The sequence below is a fragment of the Pezoporus flaviventris genome, unplaced genomic scaffold, assembly GCF_033815535.1.
Source record: "Pezoporus flaviventris isolate CSIRO_AGI_PZ_B2104156 unplaced genomic scaffold, CSIRO_AGI_Pfla_v1 ptg000079l, whole genome shotgun sequence".
Taxonomy (NCBI): domain Eukaryota; kingdom Metazoa; phylum Chordata; class Aves; order Psittaciformes; family Psittacidae; genus Pezoporus; species Pezoporus flaviventris.
In genome coordinates, this window is record NW_026892627.1 from 524208 (window position 1) to 544225 (window position 20018).

Here is a 20018-nt window from a genome sequence, read left to right on the forward strand (position 1 = left end):
ATTGCAAGGGACTTTTCCTCTTGATACCTCCAAAGGTGGAGATATTCCTAATCCCACAGGATAGAGAAATTAGGTGGCAGTGTGGCTGTGTTTCTCATCAGAATGAGGAGCATCCATCCACTGTGCATAAAAAAATACCTATTTTAAACAACTGTTTGTGCTTAATGACAAAACTAACAACCCTACTGTTAAGTAACCAAGTAGCTTAATAGTATTTGGAGTCTCACTTTTAAAGCATTTTACTATTAAAAGGGGTTTGGACCACCAAATATTGTACTTTTGCTGAGAAGGTGTTTATGGGAGTTAGAATTGGTGCTTTACTATACTTGTTAAATGTTGTTGAATGGGTAATATAAAATAGAATAGCACCACCTGGCTTGTAACCTGATTGTCCATCTGGAGCACAACGAAGGAGAAGATGAGCTTTTACCAATTTTCAGCTGCTTGACCAAAAACTACTCCAAAGGCAAATCTGATCAGTTATTAGTCAAAAATATTTTGGAAGATTTTTGCATAGGCTGCTGCTGAAGAAGCTGAAAATTTGGGTTATTATAATCAAAAGCAGGCAACAGAAAGCATTCAGGAGCTTGAGTTTTCATTTTGGGAAAAGGCCGGTGTTAAGGTATGGCTTGGAAAAGAGTGAAAGTGCATAGTAAACAAGCAAGATTTACAGATGACCCTGAAAATATGAGGTATCTAATCCAACTATGTGAATCTCCACAGTAATAAAACTTGATTCAATCAACAGATGCAGACTAATGCAAATTGGACAGGCAGGTAATCGGCTGGGGATCTAGATGCTTAATCAAACACTTCTTTCCAAGGGACCAGCAAGTTCCTGGCTTTGCTGTGCACTTGTGGAAGAAAAATGCTGACATTGCTTTGGGAGCTGTTTTTGCTGAAATTGAATTTGGAGCATGATAAAATATGGTCTTTTTTTTTTTTTTTTTTGAGATCCAAAAGATGTTGTAGCGCGATTTGTCTGTTGTGTGCTATATTGACAACTTGGGTCTATTCACTTAACAGTAGAATGAAGACACGTTCTGTGAAATGGAGAAATGGCAAATTGATAACGGATTAAAGGGGGGAATCATTGCATATCATTAGACTAGCTCATACTTAGAAGCTGCTGTTGAGACCGAGAATGAAAGGAGATTAAATGCATTGTTGTATTCACTAGGGGACTAATAAAACTTAATTTCTAATATATTCGCATCTTTGATTCACATAACACCTTATTACTTCAGCCCCATCATAATCATCCAGGTCCTCTATCCCCAGTGATCCCTTTCAGTGTGTATGGTGGGCAGTGTGGTGCTATGGTAATTAGTCAGTACCTCTTGCTTTCAAATTTTATTAAAGTCAATCGATAGATTGACTTTTCCACCACCACCCCTCCTGTTAGAGGGCAGCAGACTGATGGATGAGGTGCAGCATTTAGGCTTCTGTGGCAGTGAAGCATCTGGTGCTCTCATGCTATACAGGTACAGGACTAGGATCTTGCCTTCTCCCTAGTCTGACAGTTTGCTGGTCTGATACTTTCATGAAGGTGAGAATTCAGAGGCCCTTTTGGAGCTTGAGTGCAAACTCCTCTGCTGCTTCTACCATACTCCAACTGATCTTGCCTAGAAAGCAAAATAGGCTCTTCAGTGGAAGTTCGTTAGAAACGCTTGGGAAGTCCACAAGTGCCAAAGTTCTTCAGCTTCACAGTGGGGTTTTGTATAACTTGAGGGCAAGGAGAGAAAACGGAAAGGTTTACCGTTTCCTCAAGCGAGTTCAACACTTTGAGTCAGTCCTGGGGAGGGGGGGAATGTGTAAACAGTAACTTCAGGATTCTTTGGTCCCCAGAGATTAGTGATTCACAGATTGACCTGATTTTCCATTTAGGTAGCTTTAAGATGCCCACAGTTTGACTTCCCTTGACAAATCAGTACATCATCACAGGGTGAATCTCTGTTGGAAATACCTCTGTTGCATTCTGCAGCCTCCAGAAATCTTACTGACATACTGAAGCAGTCAGCAGTTGCATTTCGTGTACAAAACACATGCACATCCCCCACCCCGTGTATTATATACATTAAAAAATAATCCCTTACCACATCAGTGATGTTGAATCTGTGATAAATGCTACAGAACTTCTATTGTATTCTGTGTATTTTCCTTACTTTCACATTTTTGGGGCAATTGTGTGTTTATTGAACTTAAATGTTTTGGAGCGTTAGCAGTCCAGTCCTTTCATGACAGACCTGTACATACATAGATCAGCAGCAATTTTTGCTGCTCAGTTGCTAATTTGGGATCCTTTGACAAACTGGTGAACTTCTGCACGTTTCCCTGCTGCGTGCCTGCCCTTGAGTCTCCTGGAGTCTTTGTGGAGCTGCCAGAATTTGGTGTGTGTGAGGAGATGAATTTCACCCTGCAAGGGAGGGCTGAGGTACACTTAAAGATGAAAACTGAAAGCTCTTTTTTGCTGCTTTTAGTCCTATAGATGAAGCTCCAGCTTCAGAACTATTGGTGTACAGCTTGACATGTTTTTGTAAGACGATGCAGTTTCCTTACCTCAGCTTCTTTCCAGTAACAACCTGCTGTCCCTAAGGTGGCCAATTTCAAGAGCTCTTGATAATGAAGAGACTATTCCTCAATGATTTTGGAGACTGTTTTGTTCCTACCCTGCTTTCCTATTCAGAGTACACTGAGATGGCACTTCGAGCCATGGTTTAGTGGTGGACTTAGCAGTGTTAGATTACAGTTGGACTTGATGATCTTAAAGGTCTTTTCCAACTGAAATGATTCTATGAATACCATGGTATAACTCTTCTTTCACATATAAAGATGTTACTGGAGGCTTAGACAAGTTGCTGCCTGATGGTTTGTCTAACAGCTCTGCAGGAAGAACTGACCCATTCAGTTACATTTGAGACAAATCCCCAAACAGCTTAGTAGTAACTGGGACGTGTCAGTGGGCAACCTTCCAAAACATAGCCCTGAGGGTAAGCTGGAGAAGGAAATACCCTGCGCAATTTCCTGTTCAGCTGCATGTTTTTAACTCTAGACTTTACCTTGGTTCTCACTAACAGGTTTTCTAACAGGTTTCTGACTTTAATAGTGACTAAAAGTGTAAATGTTGGTTCAGTAGACCATGAACAAAATGCTATGCCGGATGTCTTTAAGGTGATTGATGAAAACTGAAGAGATGGTAGGAAACAAAAGTGATGAAAGGACATGAAAAGGCACTTATAAATGGAAGGGAAAAAATCCTGCTTACCACTCTTTTCGATGCAGAAGCAGTGAAACCAAATCTCTTAACTAAAGTTAACAGTGAAGCTTTTTCCAGAGAAATGTTCTTTAGTTTAGATGTCAGTCTCTGGATGCAGCTGGAGAACATCTCCAGTTGAGGGTCAGTCCTTGCAGTGAGCTGCTTTTCATAGTTATGGCCATGCCAGGTTCTGCTGGACCGTGGAATTCACTGGAACATACTGAAGAGCCAAAATCAGTCCAGAGGCCAGCACCTGCAGGCAGGTTCAGTGAGAGAGAAACCAGTACCAGTCAGGAGAGCTCCTCCAGAGAGGAGAGCTGTTGGTGGATTCCACATAAAGCAATGGTGTTACCCAGTCAGCGTACAACACACAGCCAGAGAGGCTTCTTGGAAGCTTCTGCTGCTCCTCACAAGGCTTTTCTTTCTGGTTTACTATCTTTTTGCTAGCCGTAATAAGCAATGTGGTATGATGGTTAAGGTTTGGGATTTGAAAACTAGAAACAGGGCTCTGTTATCAGCCTGCTTCTCCAGTGCAAGCCTGTGATCGGAGTCTGTCTGCATTAAGCTCATCCTTTGGCACCTGGGTGTGATGAGACTCTGGTCAACTCAATGACCAGAAGTGTGTTGCAGTTCTCAGGCATGGGCACTGATTTCAGTAAGTCCCATTGTTTTCCCACATCTCCTCTCCTTTCCCACAATTTTTACTTCGCCTTCATTTTGACTGAGCTTATTTTGTTCTCTCCTTTCCCCTGGAATGCGGACTTTCAAAGTAGAGAAATAAAATTGGATTCCACTGTGAAAGACTAAACCTTGTAATTATAATAGAAAATAAAATCCCCGATTTCTTCCTTTGTTACCTGTCTTGCTGCTGGTTATATCATATGAAGCACATTATTGATTTCTCGTTGTGCACTGTTCTCATTATCTGTGAAATAAGTGCCTTGTGCTAATGATACTCGTGGTAATATGAGAAACTTATTGAAATTCTTGGAGGAAGAGAGATGTATATTAATAGCCGTCATTAATTAACTCTTCCCTTCAGAGGGGATTTTCAGCTGGTAAATAATTCCAGACCCAAAGCAGAAGTGGTGTAAGGAAGAAAGGATACACTTTCCAGTGCAGCTGGATGAGTAACTTTAATAACCTCTTCCCCCAATATATTGTGCATAAATTTTCTGTCAGTGGTTGAAATATTCAAAAGAATGTGGTTTTAAACTGAGCTGCTGGATGCTGTTTCCTGTTGGACTGATTGCAATTCCAGGATTTTTTGGTATAGATAAGGATTTTGAGTTCACTTTCTTTTGGCAAATATTTTCCATGAACTTTCAGTGCTTGCTGTTTATCCATTGTACGTAATGAGCTTGCTGGCAGGAGACACGCAGGGAGTAGTCAGATAAAAGGAAAGCAAAGTCATATGGGTAGTAAATGGGTTGCAGTGTTCATCCACAGTGCTGTAATATGTGTGTAGTTGTGAGGATTGCTAAGGGGTTACAGTGGTTGGTAATACAGAAACGTTAAAGTCACGTTGGGTGCTCTCTGGTATGCTCTTCACAGTATGAAAACTTGGCCAGGCAATAGGTGTTATGGACTGGAATACTAAATAAGAGTCAACCACAGTACAGCAGTTCCACTGACGATGATGGATAATATTTTAGTGACTTGCACTGCACGGTCATCTTAACATCTGCAGAGCTTCTCTAGTAAGTTTGAACAGCTCTTAACTCCTTACAAAATTTATTATTGAAGATGTGTTAATATTTGAAGGCTACCAGTACTGCTCTGCAGAACAGATGTCCTTGCTGCTGTGACACACTGAGCAGCTTCTTGACAAAGTATCTTCCATCATATATGCTTTGTTGTGGAAAAATAACAGTGAGCCCTTGGCTGGGAGGTGTTGTGAATGTCAGGACCCTGCAAGCCCAGCACAGTGTGCCTCTGCATTCAGAGGTATCCGACTTGTGCACACCAATGCCTTCATCGTCGGTGAATCATGCCAGAGGGGAGTGACAGAAATGCAATATGCAAGTGAAGTGGAAATTCTGCCTCTCCCCCGAGATGCGATGCTAAATGAGTTATTGTGGTTAATTATTCACAGTTCTTGGCTATGAGATTCTCTGCTGCAGTGTGTGTGTGGAGAGGACGTGCCGACAGAAGGGATGCGTCTAGGACGTTGGTTAGAAATACAGATTTCCGGGTCGTCTGAAAACTGTTCCCAGTGGGAAGGAGCACAGCTCTGCAGAGCAGCTCCACTGCACTGCAAGAAGCTAGCTGGCATTCCCTGGAGCCATTCTCGTTTCTGTTTCAAGACTGTGAAACAATTCATTCAGTAGTAGGAGAGCAAGATTTCAATGGGGCGTGTCCCTTACAGAGATCAGAGGAAGTCTTTGCTCCTCTCCAAAATGTTGGCAGCCGAAGGAGAGACTCCCTTCACGTAGCACTGGCTGTGTTTGCAGATTTCCTCTTTGAAAGGTAAATAAGGAGATGTGTGCAGGAAGATTTAATAGGCTCCAAGCTTTCTGCAACATGCTCCATTGGCTGCTACAGTGAAACAAAAACACTAAAACTGTTTACCACTCCAGTACCCCTCAAGTAGCTGATTTAATAGAGGTAGAGGCTTATTTAATAGAGATAAATACCTTGGAGATCTTTTAAAAACCATTCCTCATCCGTTTCCCTGTAATGTGAATCTGCAGTTGGCATTTGCTAATAGCGGAATGCTTCAGAGCATACATTAGAGAATGTCTACAATCTGATGTGTAAAGGATTTTTTTTTTTTAGTCTGCTAAATCTCATTTTATTGAACCTTTTGGTTTTATCTCTTCCTGCGTCTCCTGTTTTTAAGCTCACCCCGTATGTAGGTCACACTTCCACATTTTATGCTTGAGCCACTGTCTTGAAGCGGTATCTCTTATAAAATGAAAAACTACTATCTCTATAGAAATAGGACTTCATTTTTGCCATAGAGGTGGTAGTGATTTCCCCTTGGTTAATCCATTTAGTTGGGTATTGCTTGGTTTTACTGCTGAACTTCAGCATTTTGGAGTTCTGGTTTGTGATAGGATTGTTCCTTTCCGAGCTAATCTGTAGATAAAATTGTTGCAGACCATGCCAGGAAGGCAAAAAGTGGTCAGCCAACCCTGCACTCAAACACAGAGGAGCTGCTCAGCTTATGGTCATCTTCAGAAAAACGGCAGCGCTGCTTATTTTTAAATCTCCTAAGATTTAAGGGAGAAGAAAAGCTCTATAGACTCCTTGGTCTGGGTAGCAGGATGCTTCACGACAAGCATCATTATGAGATTTGGAGTCATGACACACTTTGAATTTGTGAAACAATTTTTTTTAAGTTGTTTTCTTTTTTTAATGGTGACTTTAACTTGGCTGTAGTTGATTTGAATATAGAACATCGTTCTTGGATCTGCATGTTACTGCAGGTTTGACAGCCTTTCACTAACGAAATACTTCCCAGTGTTAAAGCTCTTAAGACCTCCTGTGAAGCCACTCAGTGTGCAGTAAAGCTGATCCAACTCCGGGTCTTGCAGAAGAGCTTTTTTAATATTAATCGCTTCATTAGTGTAGAGAGAATCTTGTAGGCATGTGGTGTTAGAGGGAGCATGGCCAAATTATGGAGCGGTTGAGGCTCCTGTCAAGCGGCAGCTCCCAGGCTGGGAATTTGACAGTTTCCAGCTATCTGGTCTGCTGAAACACAGCTGTGTTTTTCCAGTTTTTACATTTTTATTCCCCAATCAACCTTAATTTTGCCAGTGAACAACATCCCTCATAGCTGTGAATATCTCCTCTTTTTGCTACAAAGCCCTCAGTGTCTTTGGGTGGTGTTTTATGTCCAATTTCCTGTTTTGGTGTGATTCAGTCCTTGCCACCTTTCTGACCCCAGCAGTTTGAGTTGCCCAGTATCTGCTTCTGCTTGTCTGCCTTTTCTTCCACGTCCTTGTAGCTGTGATCATTTATTTTTTGGGGGGGTTGAAAAATATAGGAGTTAATGAAAAATTAAAGACCTACTCAAGCAGAGTTACTAAGAGCATAGTAATGTTGTCTTGATGTACCAAGTGGCTGCTCTTCTTTTGCAGTACCCTGTCAGAGTAAATACTGGAATCAAAACGTGGGAGGAGTGTGAGGATGAGGACATATGAGGAAGCAGTGCTCATCTTGCTGTGTGAGCTAAGCTAGATCTGGACACAAGTTTCTAATGCTGAAGCTTGATACACCATCTCTGTTACTCTGTTCTCCAGCAAACTTGACTTTTCACAAGTAGGTTTCAAGTGTGCGCATATCCTGGGTCAGCCCAGAGGTTGACATCACTGCCTTTGACCTGATAAATTGCAAATGCTTCCTGTAGACTGTTAAGAAACAGGGTAAATGCAAATCAAGCCTTCCACAGTCATGTTCCTCAGGCATTTTGACACTGGTGCTTAGGGGTTGCTTATGACTGATGGACAAGGGTAGAGCAGTTGATGTCATCTACCTGGACTTGTGCAAAGCGTTCGACACTGTCCCACACGACATCCTTGTCTCTAAACTGGAAAGACATCAATTTGACAGGTGGGCCACTCGGTGGATAAAGAACTGGCTGGATGGTCCCATGCAAAGAGTTGTGGTCAATGGCTCAGTGTCTGGCTGGAGACCAGTAACAGTGGTGTCCCTCAGGGATCGGAGTTGGGACTGGTCTTGTTCAACATCTTTGTTGGTGACATGGACAGTGGGACTGAGTGCGCCCTCAGCAAGTTTGCCGATGACACCAAGCTGTGTGGTTCGGTTGATACCCTGGAGGGAAGGAATGCCATCCAGAGGGACCTTGACACGCTTGTGAGGTGGGCTGATGCCAACCTCATGAAGTTTAACCATGACAAGTGCAAGGTCCTACACCTGGGTCGGAGCAATCCCAGGCACAGCTGCAGGTTGGGCAGAGAAGAGATTCAGAACAGCCCTGTGGAGAAGGACTTGGGGGTGTTGGTTGGTGAGAAAATGAGCATGAGCTGGCTTCAGTGTGTGCTCGCAGCCCAGAAAGCCAACTGTATCCTGGGCTACATCAAAAGGAGCATGACCAGAAGGTCGAAGGAGGGGATTCTCTACCTCTACTCTGTTCTTGTGAGACCTCACCTGGAGTATTGTGTGCAGTTCTGGTGTCCTCAACATAAAAAGGACATGGAACTGTTGGAACAAGTCCAGAGGAGGGCCACGAGGATGATCAGGGGACTGGAGCACCTCCCGTATGAAGATAGGCTGAGAAAGTGGGGGCTGTTCAGCCTGGAGAAGAGAAGGCTGCGTGGAGACCTCATAGCAGCCTTTCAGTATCTGAAGGGGGCCTACAAGGATGCTGGGGAGGGACTCTTCATTAGGGACTCCAGTGACAGGACAAGGGGTAACGGGTTCAAACTTAAACAGGGGAAGTTTAGATTGGATATAAGGAAGAAATTCTTTACTGTGCGGGTGATGAGGCACTGGAATGGGTTGTCCAAGGAAGTTGTGAATGCCCCATCCCTGGCAGTGTTCAAGGCCAGGTTGGGCAGAGCCTTGGGTGAGATGGTTTAGTGTGAGGTGTCCCTGCCCATGGCAGGGGGGTTGGAACTAGATGATCTTAAGGTCCTTCCCATCCCTAGCTATTCTATGATTCTAACTATTGTGTTCAGAGTCACTAATAGACATACCCCCCTGCAGTTTGTGTTGGCAAGTTCCACAGTTTAAATTCGGTGAAAGCAGGTTTTTAAATCTGCAGTATTAGAAATTGTGATGCTCACTTTCAGTTCTGCGTTCGAGGAAACTAAAGGCTTCCTGTTTGCTTTTTCCATGGCATGTCTAAGATCATGAGAAGTATAAGCTGTTATCTTTTCCCCTATGCAGACTTTCTCCCAAGTACCCTGATGGGCATCAGTTGTGTTTCTGCATCCCTACACTGAGTCCTCTTCTCTGTTAAATAGTTTTTTGAGTGCACTAGAAGACTTTAAACTGACCAGGAATACGCAGCCTGTCAGTACAGTGAGGCAAATCCTCAAATTCCCTGCTTGCCTATGAAACAAAACCAGCCTGCAGTGATATTCTGTTGCAGACTCGAAGGAAGAGACTAGATTTGCAAAAGCAGCTTCTGAATGTTCAAGCTGCTCTTAGAGGACTTCTCAGGTAAATGGAGCAGAATATAAATTTTTCCTGGAAAGTGACTACTTTGAGTTGTTGTTGCCATGATGTTTCGTAAGGGAAGAGAACAGGGTATCAGTTACTGACCTGGCCATGTCATCCACCTTTTCTTCTTTGCAGATTGAGATTGTTGGTGAGACAGGATTTTTTTCACGTTTGTTTAAGTATTTCACCCTGAACCTCCAGCAACTGCAACAAGCTGCAAACATATGCTGTGACTCTAGTGCCACAGGTCATCATGTAACATCAGGCATGTCCCGAGTTTCTACAGCTGTCTCCTGTAAATCAGGGGAAAATCCCAAATTCTGGAGCTTTACCAGCTGCCATTGTGCAGCTGCATCCTCTGACAGGCTGTGCTTCAGAGCTGATCTTCAGGCTGAGACCGTATGTACCCTTGGGCTTGTTTCTGCACACAGGCAGCCTTGTGGGGTGAAGAGCTGCTTGCTTGTCTACCTGCCGTGCTTATGTTGGAAACTCAGCACTAGCACAGAGCTGATTACAAAGAGCCTGCAAATAGTCAGTCTGGGGCTGTTTGAAAACCCGCCAGCATTTTGTTTCTTAACAGCACTGGTCCTGTAGCTCTTGACCAACTCCTAATACTAATAGATCACTGTGTCTTTAAGTCTCAGCCCATGCCTGGCCGTTACTTTCAGTGACAGTGTTCTCATGTTGCCTGCCATGCTCTTTCTGCCCAGTCCTCATCTCGCAGTGAGCTGGACCAAAACAGATGCACAGATGCCAGCAGCAGCAAATTCATGCCACATCTGCTTAAATCTTCAGTTATCTGCATATTATCCGCTGATGCACTTGAGGGCTGGGCTGCCAATCAGGAGGTCTGAGGCAGGCTGGAGGAATGGGCTGACAGAAGCTTTGTGAGATTCAGCAAGGAAAAAACCTTTCAGCTGTTGACTGGAGGTGCAAGGATTCCAAGGGGCTTCTTCAAAACCACCTATTCCCCATTACTAAAGCAGAAAATATTTTGTTGATAGTGATGACAAAAGAGGATTAAAAGCTCAGATGTATACAGCTTTTCTGGATGGCTGCTGCTGCTGCCACTCTAATATGTAGTGATGGAAATGCCATGATGAGTGCTGCAGGCCACTGATCAGTGATGGAATGTGTCCAGGGATAACTTTTCCTTTCCTTTCTAAATGTTTGAGAAGTCCAGTGGTTTCTGTAGAGCTTTGTATCTGCTGCTTGCCAGTATGCTGGTCTTGCTCCTGTAATCAGGCAGCATCAGGTTGGCACATGGACCTTTTGCTTGTATAACCTGGAGCTCCAATACTGTTTTCATGGTTCAGTGCTTCACAATTCCTGTGAATTTAAGATTCTTCAGTATCTGCCAGGACTGTATGAAGCCAGCAGGCTGTGGTGTGTTGGATTCTTTTGCACTGTTTAGTGGCACTGGTTTCAGAAGCAAGTACTGCCTTATACCCAGAGTACCGCATCCAGCTCTAAGGCCACCAGCATAAGAAGGCGCATGGAGCTGTTGGAGCAAGTCCAGAGAAGGCCATGAAGATGCTCAAAGGGCTGAAACATCTCTGCTATGGACACAGGCTGAGAGAGCTGGTCCTGTTTAGCCTGGAGAAGAGAAGGCTCTGCGGAGACCTTAGAGCAGCTTCCAGTGCCTAAAGGGGCCAACAACAAAGCTGGAGAGGGGCTTTTGACAGGGGCAGGTAGGGACAGGACAAGGGGGAATGGCTTTAAACTGCCAGAGGGGAGACTGAGATCTGAGGAAGAAGTTCTTCCCTGTGAGGGTGGTAAGGCCCTGGCACAGGCTGCCCAGAGAAGCTGTGGCTGCCCCATCCCTGGCAGTGTTCAAGGCCAGGTTGGTTGGGGCTTGGAGCAACCTGGTCTGGTGGAAGGTGTCCCTGCCCGTGGCAGGGGGTTGGAACTGGGTGAGCTTTAAGGTCCCTTCCATTCTTGGAGTCTGTGATATTCTGGAAGGATGTGGTTGAGCAGGGCAATCTTACGTGGTTAGCAAAGGCACCAAACATCAGGGAAGTGGAGTGAGTTTATCTGTGTTGTTTTTTTCTTTTTTAACTGTTGTTCAGTAGGTATTCCTGCATGGTTGGACTGTTCTTCAGTGGTCCCTCTAGCTTTTTGATGGAGCTGGAGAAGGATCTGTGATGGCTGGTGAACCTCACCTCTGTGAGAGCCTGAGTCGTGGCCCTTGGGCAGAAGTTTCTGTACAGGCATTACGCAGTGACAGCTCTGAAGGAGCAGGGTTTGCTTTTGATCACTGGGGTTGAAGTGCAGATTATTACTCTTCTAGATCACAAATTCCCAACCATTCAGGTATAGCCCACCATTTCCTCTTAGACAAAGTGAAGACTTTGCTTTGTCTTCTGTCTTCTGTGGCTGTGTGAAGTTGCTTGTGGGCCCGTGTGGTCCTGCCTCTGGCTGAAGGATGCTGACTAAGATCTGTAACCAACCCATTCCAGGCAATAGCTTATGAGCTGGTGCAGTTTCCTCACATCTTATAAAATGGAAGTAACAGATACTAATAAAATATTATTCAAAGCTCTTGTTCCGAAGCTGAGCTTAAGAGTTAATAAATAGTGTTTGTGCTGAAGTATTGACTTGGACACAAATCCAGAGGTCTGACTTTCTTGGCTTTAACCACTGGTGTGGCTGTTAATGCTTTTTATGTATGTTCAGAGCCTTTTTTTTGTTGAGGGTTCTGTCACCATATTTTACTTCACATAACCACCTGAGGTTTGGGGTGGAATGAGCTCTCCTGAAAAGAAGTCTTTACAATCCATGCCTAATAGCTGCTTTTCTAACTAAAATACTGTACCTTCATGTAAGTGTGTAAAAGTAAATGTAATTGGATTATGCAAAATAATCTCTTAAAGTGAGGTTTTAAAGCAGTTAATAATAAGCAAGTTGGAGGTGTCTAAAGCTGGATGATGCTAACAGGTGCTTTGTGCAGCTGAAACATAAAAGGTCTCTTACAGAGCTGATATGTAAGAAAGACTTACTGGAACCCTCTCTTGCATTAAAATCGGGTTTTTAAGAGTAGAAATTTCTCTACACTGAAACTTCTGTCTGATTTCAGTTCCCCCATTAAATTAATCCATTAAGGTTTGTGGCTGCTCTGTTTCATCACATGCTCTTAATTTGATGCTTCATTATTTTAGTGTAATTTGTTTCCACTCCCTCTTTAGATTGTTATCAAATGCCTCTTAAGTGGGGGTTTACTTAAAATTCTGGGGTTTGACTGTGTTACCTCCCACTTGCTTCTTGATGTTTGAGATTACAAGGTCCTGAAGGGGCCCTTCTGAAAGGGAATGTGTTGATTTGAGGGAGTACAAAAAGTTGTTTGGAGCATGTATGGAGTTGGCCGTCATACAGAAGACTTTTTCCTCACTTCTCAGAGAACAGCTAGACTCTGTTTTTCTCCTCCAATCACTTCCATGAGTCTCACATCATGTCTCTCCATTGCTCTTGCAGGTCAGATTCCAGGGCCCGGTTCGATGATACCCGGACAACCCATGCCAGGCCGGATGATGCCAAGTGTGGCAGCTAACATCCATCCAGCTGGCGGTGGTCCCCCCCCACCTGGCATGTCACCGATGACAGGAAATTTAATTGGACCTCGTGTTCCTCTAGCAGCTCCGAATGGCATGTGTAAGTGGATGTCCAGCAGAAAACATTTTGAATATACCTGGTGTGGCTTTTTCTGTCTCTTGCCTAGTTGCTGGAAAACTCATTGCAGTTGAAACCCCTTTATCTGCTGCAGGAATAATAGGATCTCTGCATGTTGGAAGCCAAAGACTAGTGCCAGAGGTGTGCTTGAAGCTTTAAGTGCTTGTCTCCCCTCTAGGTATTCAAACATATTTCATTGTCCTTTATTTTATTTATAGCATCCCTTATTTTATTTATAATGACAGTAAGGCTCTGTGGTCATCATCACTAATTGCTCCTGACTTGCTCTGGAAGAATGCACAGTAGTGGTTCAGGAATTAACAGTATCTAAATCCTTACGTAGCAGAGGAGAGAATACAATTCAGTTCAACAGTGCCTTGCTGAAAACTTGGCATTGTGATATTAGAAGGAGGAAGTCCTAATTAGGCAGAAGCAAAAGGTATATTGGGAATGTTCTTTACACACTATAAATACCTACACCTCCAAAACTGAAGTTGATTTATGCCAGCCAAAAAAAGCAGTAGCTCCTGTGTGGGTGTTACTTAAATGAGTGTGAGAATTTGGCCAAAGCCAGCAAGCAAAAGAGAAGCTGGTGTGGCTGGTGTAGGATGCTCTGCTCTGAATTCCTCAATATATTTGTCTGTATTAGCTGTAGCCTGGGACAAGCTGCTGGCCTGCTTCAGCACGGCAGCCTTAACCCCAGAAATGTTCCTCAGCACACAACTGTCTCCAAACAGGCAAAAGTTGTGATGGCTTGTAGTGCCTCCCTCAAAAAATAATTGGGAAAAGCCATCCCGTTTTAGCCTCAGATGAAGGGAGTTGCTGAGGAGTACTGACTCATTGGTGTTAACCAGCATAAGCATGAGATACTCCCTTCTGATGCTATTTTTGTTCAAACATTGCTCCTTATTCTTTTGGTGCTGTAGCTTTACTTGGTTTTCCTCCCTTTTTTTCTGAACCTCTACCGCTGGGAATATCTTACGTCAGGTTACATTCCTGCTTACTCTCTTCCCTTATCTTAATTTCTTTTTTCCCCTCCCCTATTGAACAAGTCAGTCATGTTCCATTAACATCTCCTCTCTGTGCATGAAATCTGGCCTTTTGTATCCTTCATTTCTTTCCTCCTGCTTGCTGCATCTGTGGATTCCTCTACTTTAACCTACATACACTGCTCAGAGCTTAAGTGCAGGATCTGTTTATATAAAGTCTATTGTTGCATCTATTTTTAAAGAAAAGAGCCATAATCTAACGGTTCAAGCACAGAGGTGGGAGATGAGAAATGCTAATTCCAGCTGAAGGTTGCTTGATGTGAACTTTGCCAGCTACTGAGCTGTCATCTTTTCTGTAAAATATGGGAATTTTTTTCCCTCTTTCACAGCGTCCACACAGTGCTTAGTGGTTGAAAAGCACAATAAAACATGCAGTGAAGCTTCCTTGGGAAGCTGCAGTCATGGCCATTTCTGGGGACAGTCCTTGTTGCTTTTTCCTCCAACAGCCACATCTTCTGTGGCACATAGACACCTGGGCATCGGCATTGGGTTCCTTTTCCATGTTCAGCCCTTCCTGGTGTCCTGCTCACTGTTTCTCTGCTGTTTTGCCACAGATCCCCCTCCAGCACAGCCACCTCCACCAGCAGAAGGAGTGACTCCACCTCCAGCAGCAGCCCCACCAGCCTCAGCTGCTCCCTAAAGCAATCAAGAAAGAAGGAACTTCTACAGCAACATAGTGGTGACCAAAAATGAATTCCTCAGTTACCTCCTGTTCCCCTAGGAGGTTTTCACCTCCTGTTGGCCTGCCCCGGTTGTGTATGTGTGCATATACATACACAGATACAAGCACATTATACACAGGATCTGCCCACCACTATGACTACCTGTAACTTGGCAATACTCCGCATTGCTTTGGGAAAGCTTCAGATCAAAGACGCCAGTAGTGCTGCCATGTTGCTGGTGGGAAGTCCTTTATGCTTTGGTCTGCTTGCCTTTCAGGGTGTGCTCGACTCTGGTTTCTTTCATCTTGGTGTTTTGAACTTTGGGTTCTCCTGGGGAGGGTAAAAAAGAACCAAGCTTGCACAGTGAAGGCGTTAGCTGAGCTTTAGGATGTAGCATGTGCCCACTCCACCTGTGATCTAATGTTTTGAGTTCTCCAGGTAGAGCAAAGCATCAAGGTTGGATGCCAAACCAGTGGTTCGAACAGAGAAGGAAAATAAGGGCATGTTGTAGCACAGAAGGTGTAGGAATGCCACTGTGTTCATTACAGATATCTCATCATTAAGGACAGTAGCCGAGTCCTGGGGCTGCCTCGCTAACTTATTAAAGAAAATATTGATCCAGTGCAAATGAAGCCAGGGGTGAATCAATTGGAATAAAACCACTCAATGGTAGGAGTTTTCTTGCTCCAGTTTTTACCTTTCTTTTGCCTTTGAAGGTGGTAGTTGAACCTCTTGAGTAGTTTGGTACAGTAGCCAACTGAGGAATAAACCCATGATTTTTAGTCCCTCTTTTTGGAGCATATACTTTTTACTTTTTAAAATGAACAAAAAAAAAAAGTAGATAGCAAAGAAGTGCTAGCATTTGGGATTGGGTTGGGATGGCTGGGATGCAAATGCCAGAACTACCTCCTGTGGACAGCTGAGGTGTGCAGTCAGCGACCGTGGGTCACGTCTCCAGGACAGCTCACACATTACCTTCCGCTCACTGAGCTTCCATGGTCTGGGGGGTTGAGATGTGAGGGAACAGCTTCAGCAGGCAAATCTAGGAGTGCTTATTGAAACCGTCACACACAGACCTTCAGGCTGACAACAGCTGCCTGTTCGCTCATCGTTAGTGACTGCAGAAAATCTTTTACCCATTGTGGTTTGGGTTCTTTGCTCTCTTCCTGGTATAAGAGCATTTGCCAGGTTTCCTTGCAAAAAGTCTGGCGTCTGCTTGCTTGTTTAAAGGGTGGCTTTCGGCAGTCAAGTGCAAGGTGGTGGCCTGAGGATTGACCAGAGAGAGAGCTCTCAAATACATCCGAAACCTGCAGAACCACCTATACCATTAAAAACAAAAAGATTTCCTTTGAAGAGCACTCAGGTGATGGACTCATCAAGGCTAATGGTTGAACTTCCCAGGTCTTACAAGCACATGAGTGCAGATTAACCAGTTCTGGGCTCCATGCTCAGATGATCATCCACAGCCTTGTTACTTCCAGCACATAGGAATGATGCTTTCCACTGTCAACCTCTAAAAATCCACAGTGCCTAGCAGAGAACAGTCAGGGCCTGCCTTCCTTCCACCTCCCACAAAGGAAATTCAGCCTCAACATTACCTTTCCCTCCAGGGTCTTTGGGGTGAGCATGGGATTTTCTGGTTCAAACCGTAGTCCAGTTTAGAATAACCTCAGGTTGTTTTTAGCGTGATCAAATATAAAAGATCCAGATGGAGACTATTTTTTACTGTACTAGTGGCGATCCTACAGAGTACCTGAATTCTTGACACTGTTGTGTTTCTGTATAAATAATACCTGTGCTGACTTTTTCATCTGATCCTATGTACAGGGCCGGTTTTATTCCTGCAACACAGCCTCCCAATTTTGTGAAATAAATCAAAAAACAACATGGTTTTTGTACAAAGCTTGCGCCACTTTGTCTGGAGTCTCCTTTCCCTCTGTGTGTGTTGTGGATGAGCTGAGACTTGTTAATATGATACGGGTTTATTTTGGGGCTGCATTTTGACTACAATGGAGTAAATGCAAAGCCTGATCTTGTTACTCTGCGAGGTGGGAGACACCAAATAGTGCAGGCAAGCAAAGGCCTTTTGCAATGCGCTCGGCAATCCCCTGCTTTGGAAAATGGTATTTCAGATTTAAAAAGCTTAATGAATCTGGACGAGGTAAAACAGCAATCGAGGCCTGATGGGATTATTTCTGTTTGATTCCTGCTTTCCCCACTGTTGTGCTGTGGACAATCGCTCAGGCTCGTGTTCCCAGTTGAATCACACGCTTGAAAGAAGAGCTCTGAAGTGGCAGATTTTAATAGAGGAGGGTTGGGCACGCTGACCGAGCAGGATCCCACTGTTCCTCTATTCCCATACCAGCTTTGCTGTTAATTGTTTAATTCAGATGCCTGTTCAGATCTTTTGTCCTCTCCTGCAGGGGTCCGGAGGCTGCCAGGGTAGTTTGCCTTTTTGGTTAAACTGAAACCAGGAATCCAATTAGGTTTATGTCCTAAATGCTGTTGCTACTTCACATAAGAGCCTTTTCCTCTGAGGAAGTGTGCTACTGGTGCTCCTTCCCGAGCATCCCACCTGTAATACCCACAGTCCCTAATTCCCTGAAGCTGGAGAAGGAAAAGCACAGGGGTGGAGATGTGTCTCCAGGTCCAGCACACCCCATGAAAGCCCCATCTGCAGTTGGGGAACCCTTTTTGGGTGTCATGAGAAGTCCCTGGGGCTGGGGTCCTCTGCCAAACACTCCCTTGGTCGACTCCATAATGCTGCTCTGGTGTTGGGGCCAGGTGGGAAGCTGAGGAGCTCAGCCTTGGCACTCCGGGTGCCTTGGGCAAGGCTTGTCCTTTGTGATTGCACCCTTCTCGTCCTGGGATTGTCATTTTTCCTCCTCTCCTCTCGACCTTTTTCCTAAGGAGCACAAAGGAATGGTAAATCATAGCATCAATTGTTGAACGCTTTCTTTTTTTATTGATGTGCCTTTAAAGCTTTGCAGTCACCAAAGATGGCTGAGGCTGGGCTGTTACCTTGACCAGGTGGTGGTCTGGATGCAGTTTGGGCCCACACTTGCTGTATGGCTGTTAGATCCCCCCAGCTGGTCCTGGTGATGGGGTGGGAGCAGTACTGAAGGGCTGGGATCACTTTGGCTGCTGGGGTGTGGAGCGGTGATGGACTGGAGAGAGCAAATTCCCATTGACAGCTTTATGATGGGAGCACAGTAAAGCTTGGAAGGCACATTTAGGACTGGGCTCTAACCTGTAGCCCTTGAAACTGGTGCAATGTCCACTCCAACAATGCAGTAGCGTCTTTGAGGCCAAGGTGCTTTTGGGCTGTATGGAAGCTCATCTCGGTGCCAAACCTTTCTGCTCTCCTCAAAATACTAGCTGTCCCTCCTGTTAATACACACTGCTAAGAGGAGGTTATATCTTCATCCAACCTGATGGTGCCAGAGACAGGGATGGGACATGCAGGTTTCTTTTCTTAGCACTGTTGCCTCGTTGGCACAAGAAGCAATGGGGCAGTGGACCAGGAACGGCAGCAGGCATTCACACCCCCTGCCTGCACTTGGCTTGGCTTCCTGATAATATCCTAAAACTCCCTGTTGTGGCTGTGTCCTGACCAGCCATACCAGCTCCACCATGTGGTTCCTAATAAGCTGTTTGGGTTTTTTTTCCCCTGGGCTTATTTAATAGGGCACCTAAAGAGTTTTGGTGTGCAAGTGTGCATTGGCCTCCAACGCGTTTAGTTCAATTCCTGTGCCTTTCTCACGAGAAACTTTTAAAACGGAGGATTTGGCAAGGCTGGAAACCCCTTTTCAGACTCCACAGGTTTTATAGCAACAAAGTGGGTAACCCCAATAGGTAGTGCCAGACGCAGCACCTATCCCATGGGCTAATCCCCCCCCAAATCCTGGTAGGAGCCGATGTGCCGCAGACAGTCGGTGGCAGTGGGTGACCTGCCAACGGCTTGGGTGTGCTGGAGCCAGTGCCCTGCCTGGCTCTCTAGGAACAGGGTTGCTCTTTGTCTGCACTGTCTCCTGCCTGCCCATGTGTGCTGTCTGTGTGGGAATTTCATTGGAACCTCCCGCCACTGCTCAGGGATCCTTCTCGGCATCCCTGGGAGCTGTTGCCTGGAGGCTGCAATGGGAAACCCAGGGGTGATTATCTGGATTTTATTTTTCCCAAATTCTTCATTTTTGTCCTTCCAAGTTGAAGTGTAATAACCCCAGCCCAGTCTCCATCAAAACCAGCAGCCTTCCTAGTATGCTCCTGGGTTTCTAGCACCAGGTCTGGATTGGCAGTGTTGACGGTCACAAACACCAAGGTAGGCTCCCCCAGGTCTGTGGTGCTGAGGTGACTGAGTGCCATGGGGAGGAGCAGGGCTCCACTGCCAGGTGATCCAGCAGGCAAAAACCTGGACCAGCAACTTCCACAGCGCAAGGTTCAGCCCAGGTGCCGCTGGGAGCTCTGTGAGGAGCATCTCCTCCCTGAGCACCGGTTCATGTGCAGTTGAAAGAGCCACCATATCCCTGCAGGATCCAGTCTGTGGAAATGCCTTGCTCTGTCCTAGCACTGGGGACTGGGGAAAGGCAGCTCTGTCCTTGGAGGATGCTCAGCAGAGTTGATTCCTGCAAACCCATACAGAAGGCACATGCAGCTGATGGAGCAAGTGCAGAGGAGGCCACAAAGATGCTCTAAGGGCTGGAGCACCTCTGCTACGGAAACAGGCTGAGAGAGCTGGGCTTGTTCAGCCTGGAGAAGGGAAGGCTCCGGGGACACCTTAGAGCAGCTTCCCGTGCCTAAAAGGGCCAGCAAGAAAGCTGGAGAGGGGCTTTTGACAAGGGCAGGAAGGGACAGGGCAAGGGGGAATGGCTTTAAACTGACAGAGGGGAGACTGAGATGAGATGTGAGGAAGAAGTTCTTCCCTTTGAGGGTGGTGAGGCCCTGGCACAGGTTGCACAGAGAAGCTGTGGCTGCCCCATCCCTGGCAGTGTTCAAGGCCAGGCTGGACAGGGCTTGGAGCAACCTGGTCTAGTGGAAGGTGTCCCTGCCCGTGGCAGGAGATTGGAACTGCAGGAACTTTAAGTTCATCCAAACCATCAGACCCAGCAGTCTTTCTGGTTTTCCATTCCACATTAAAGTTCTCCCACCTTCTCTCTCTGCAGCTGTAGAGGAACAAGGCTCGAAAATGGCCGTTGCAGGGAGAGAATGTGCTGGGGGCTCTGCCCTTCCAGCTGTGGCTGCTTGGCTGATGTGGCT

At 45.3% G+C, this 20018-nt stretch overlaps 1 protein-coding gene across 3 annotated transcripts in view; it reads left to right on the top strand.

Annotated features, from left to right (window-relative positions):
- The window catches only part of SMARCC1 (SWI/SNF related, matrix associated, actin dependent regulator of chromatin subfamily c member 1), a 93548-nt gene extending 76876 nt beyond the window's left edge, over window positions 1–16672 (top strand). For all 3 annotated transcript variants that reach the window (XM_061474443.1, XM_061474441.1, XM_061474442.1), the window contains 2 exons: window positions 12860–13036; window positions 14658–16672. In XM_061474443.1, the coding sequence (XP_061330427.1) occupies window positions 12860–13036; window positions 14658–14743 (263 nt within the window). In that variant the 3' untranslated portion in view covers window positions 14744–16672. The remainder of the gene's footprint in view (window positions 1–12859; window positions 13037–14657) is intronic.
- Window positions 16673–20018: the final 3346 nt, after the last annotated feature.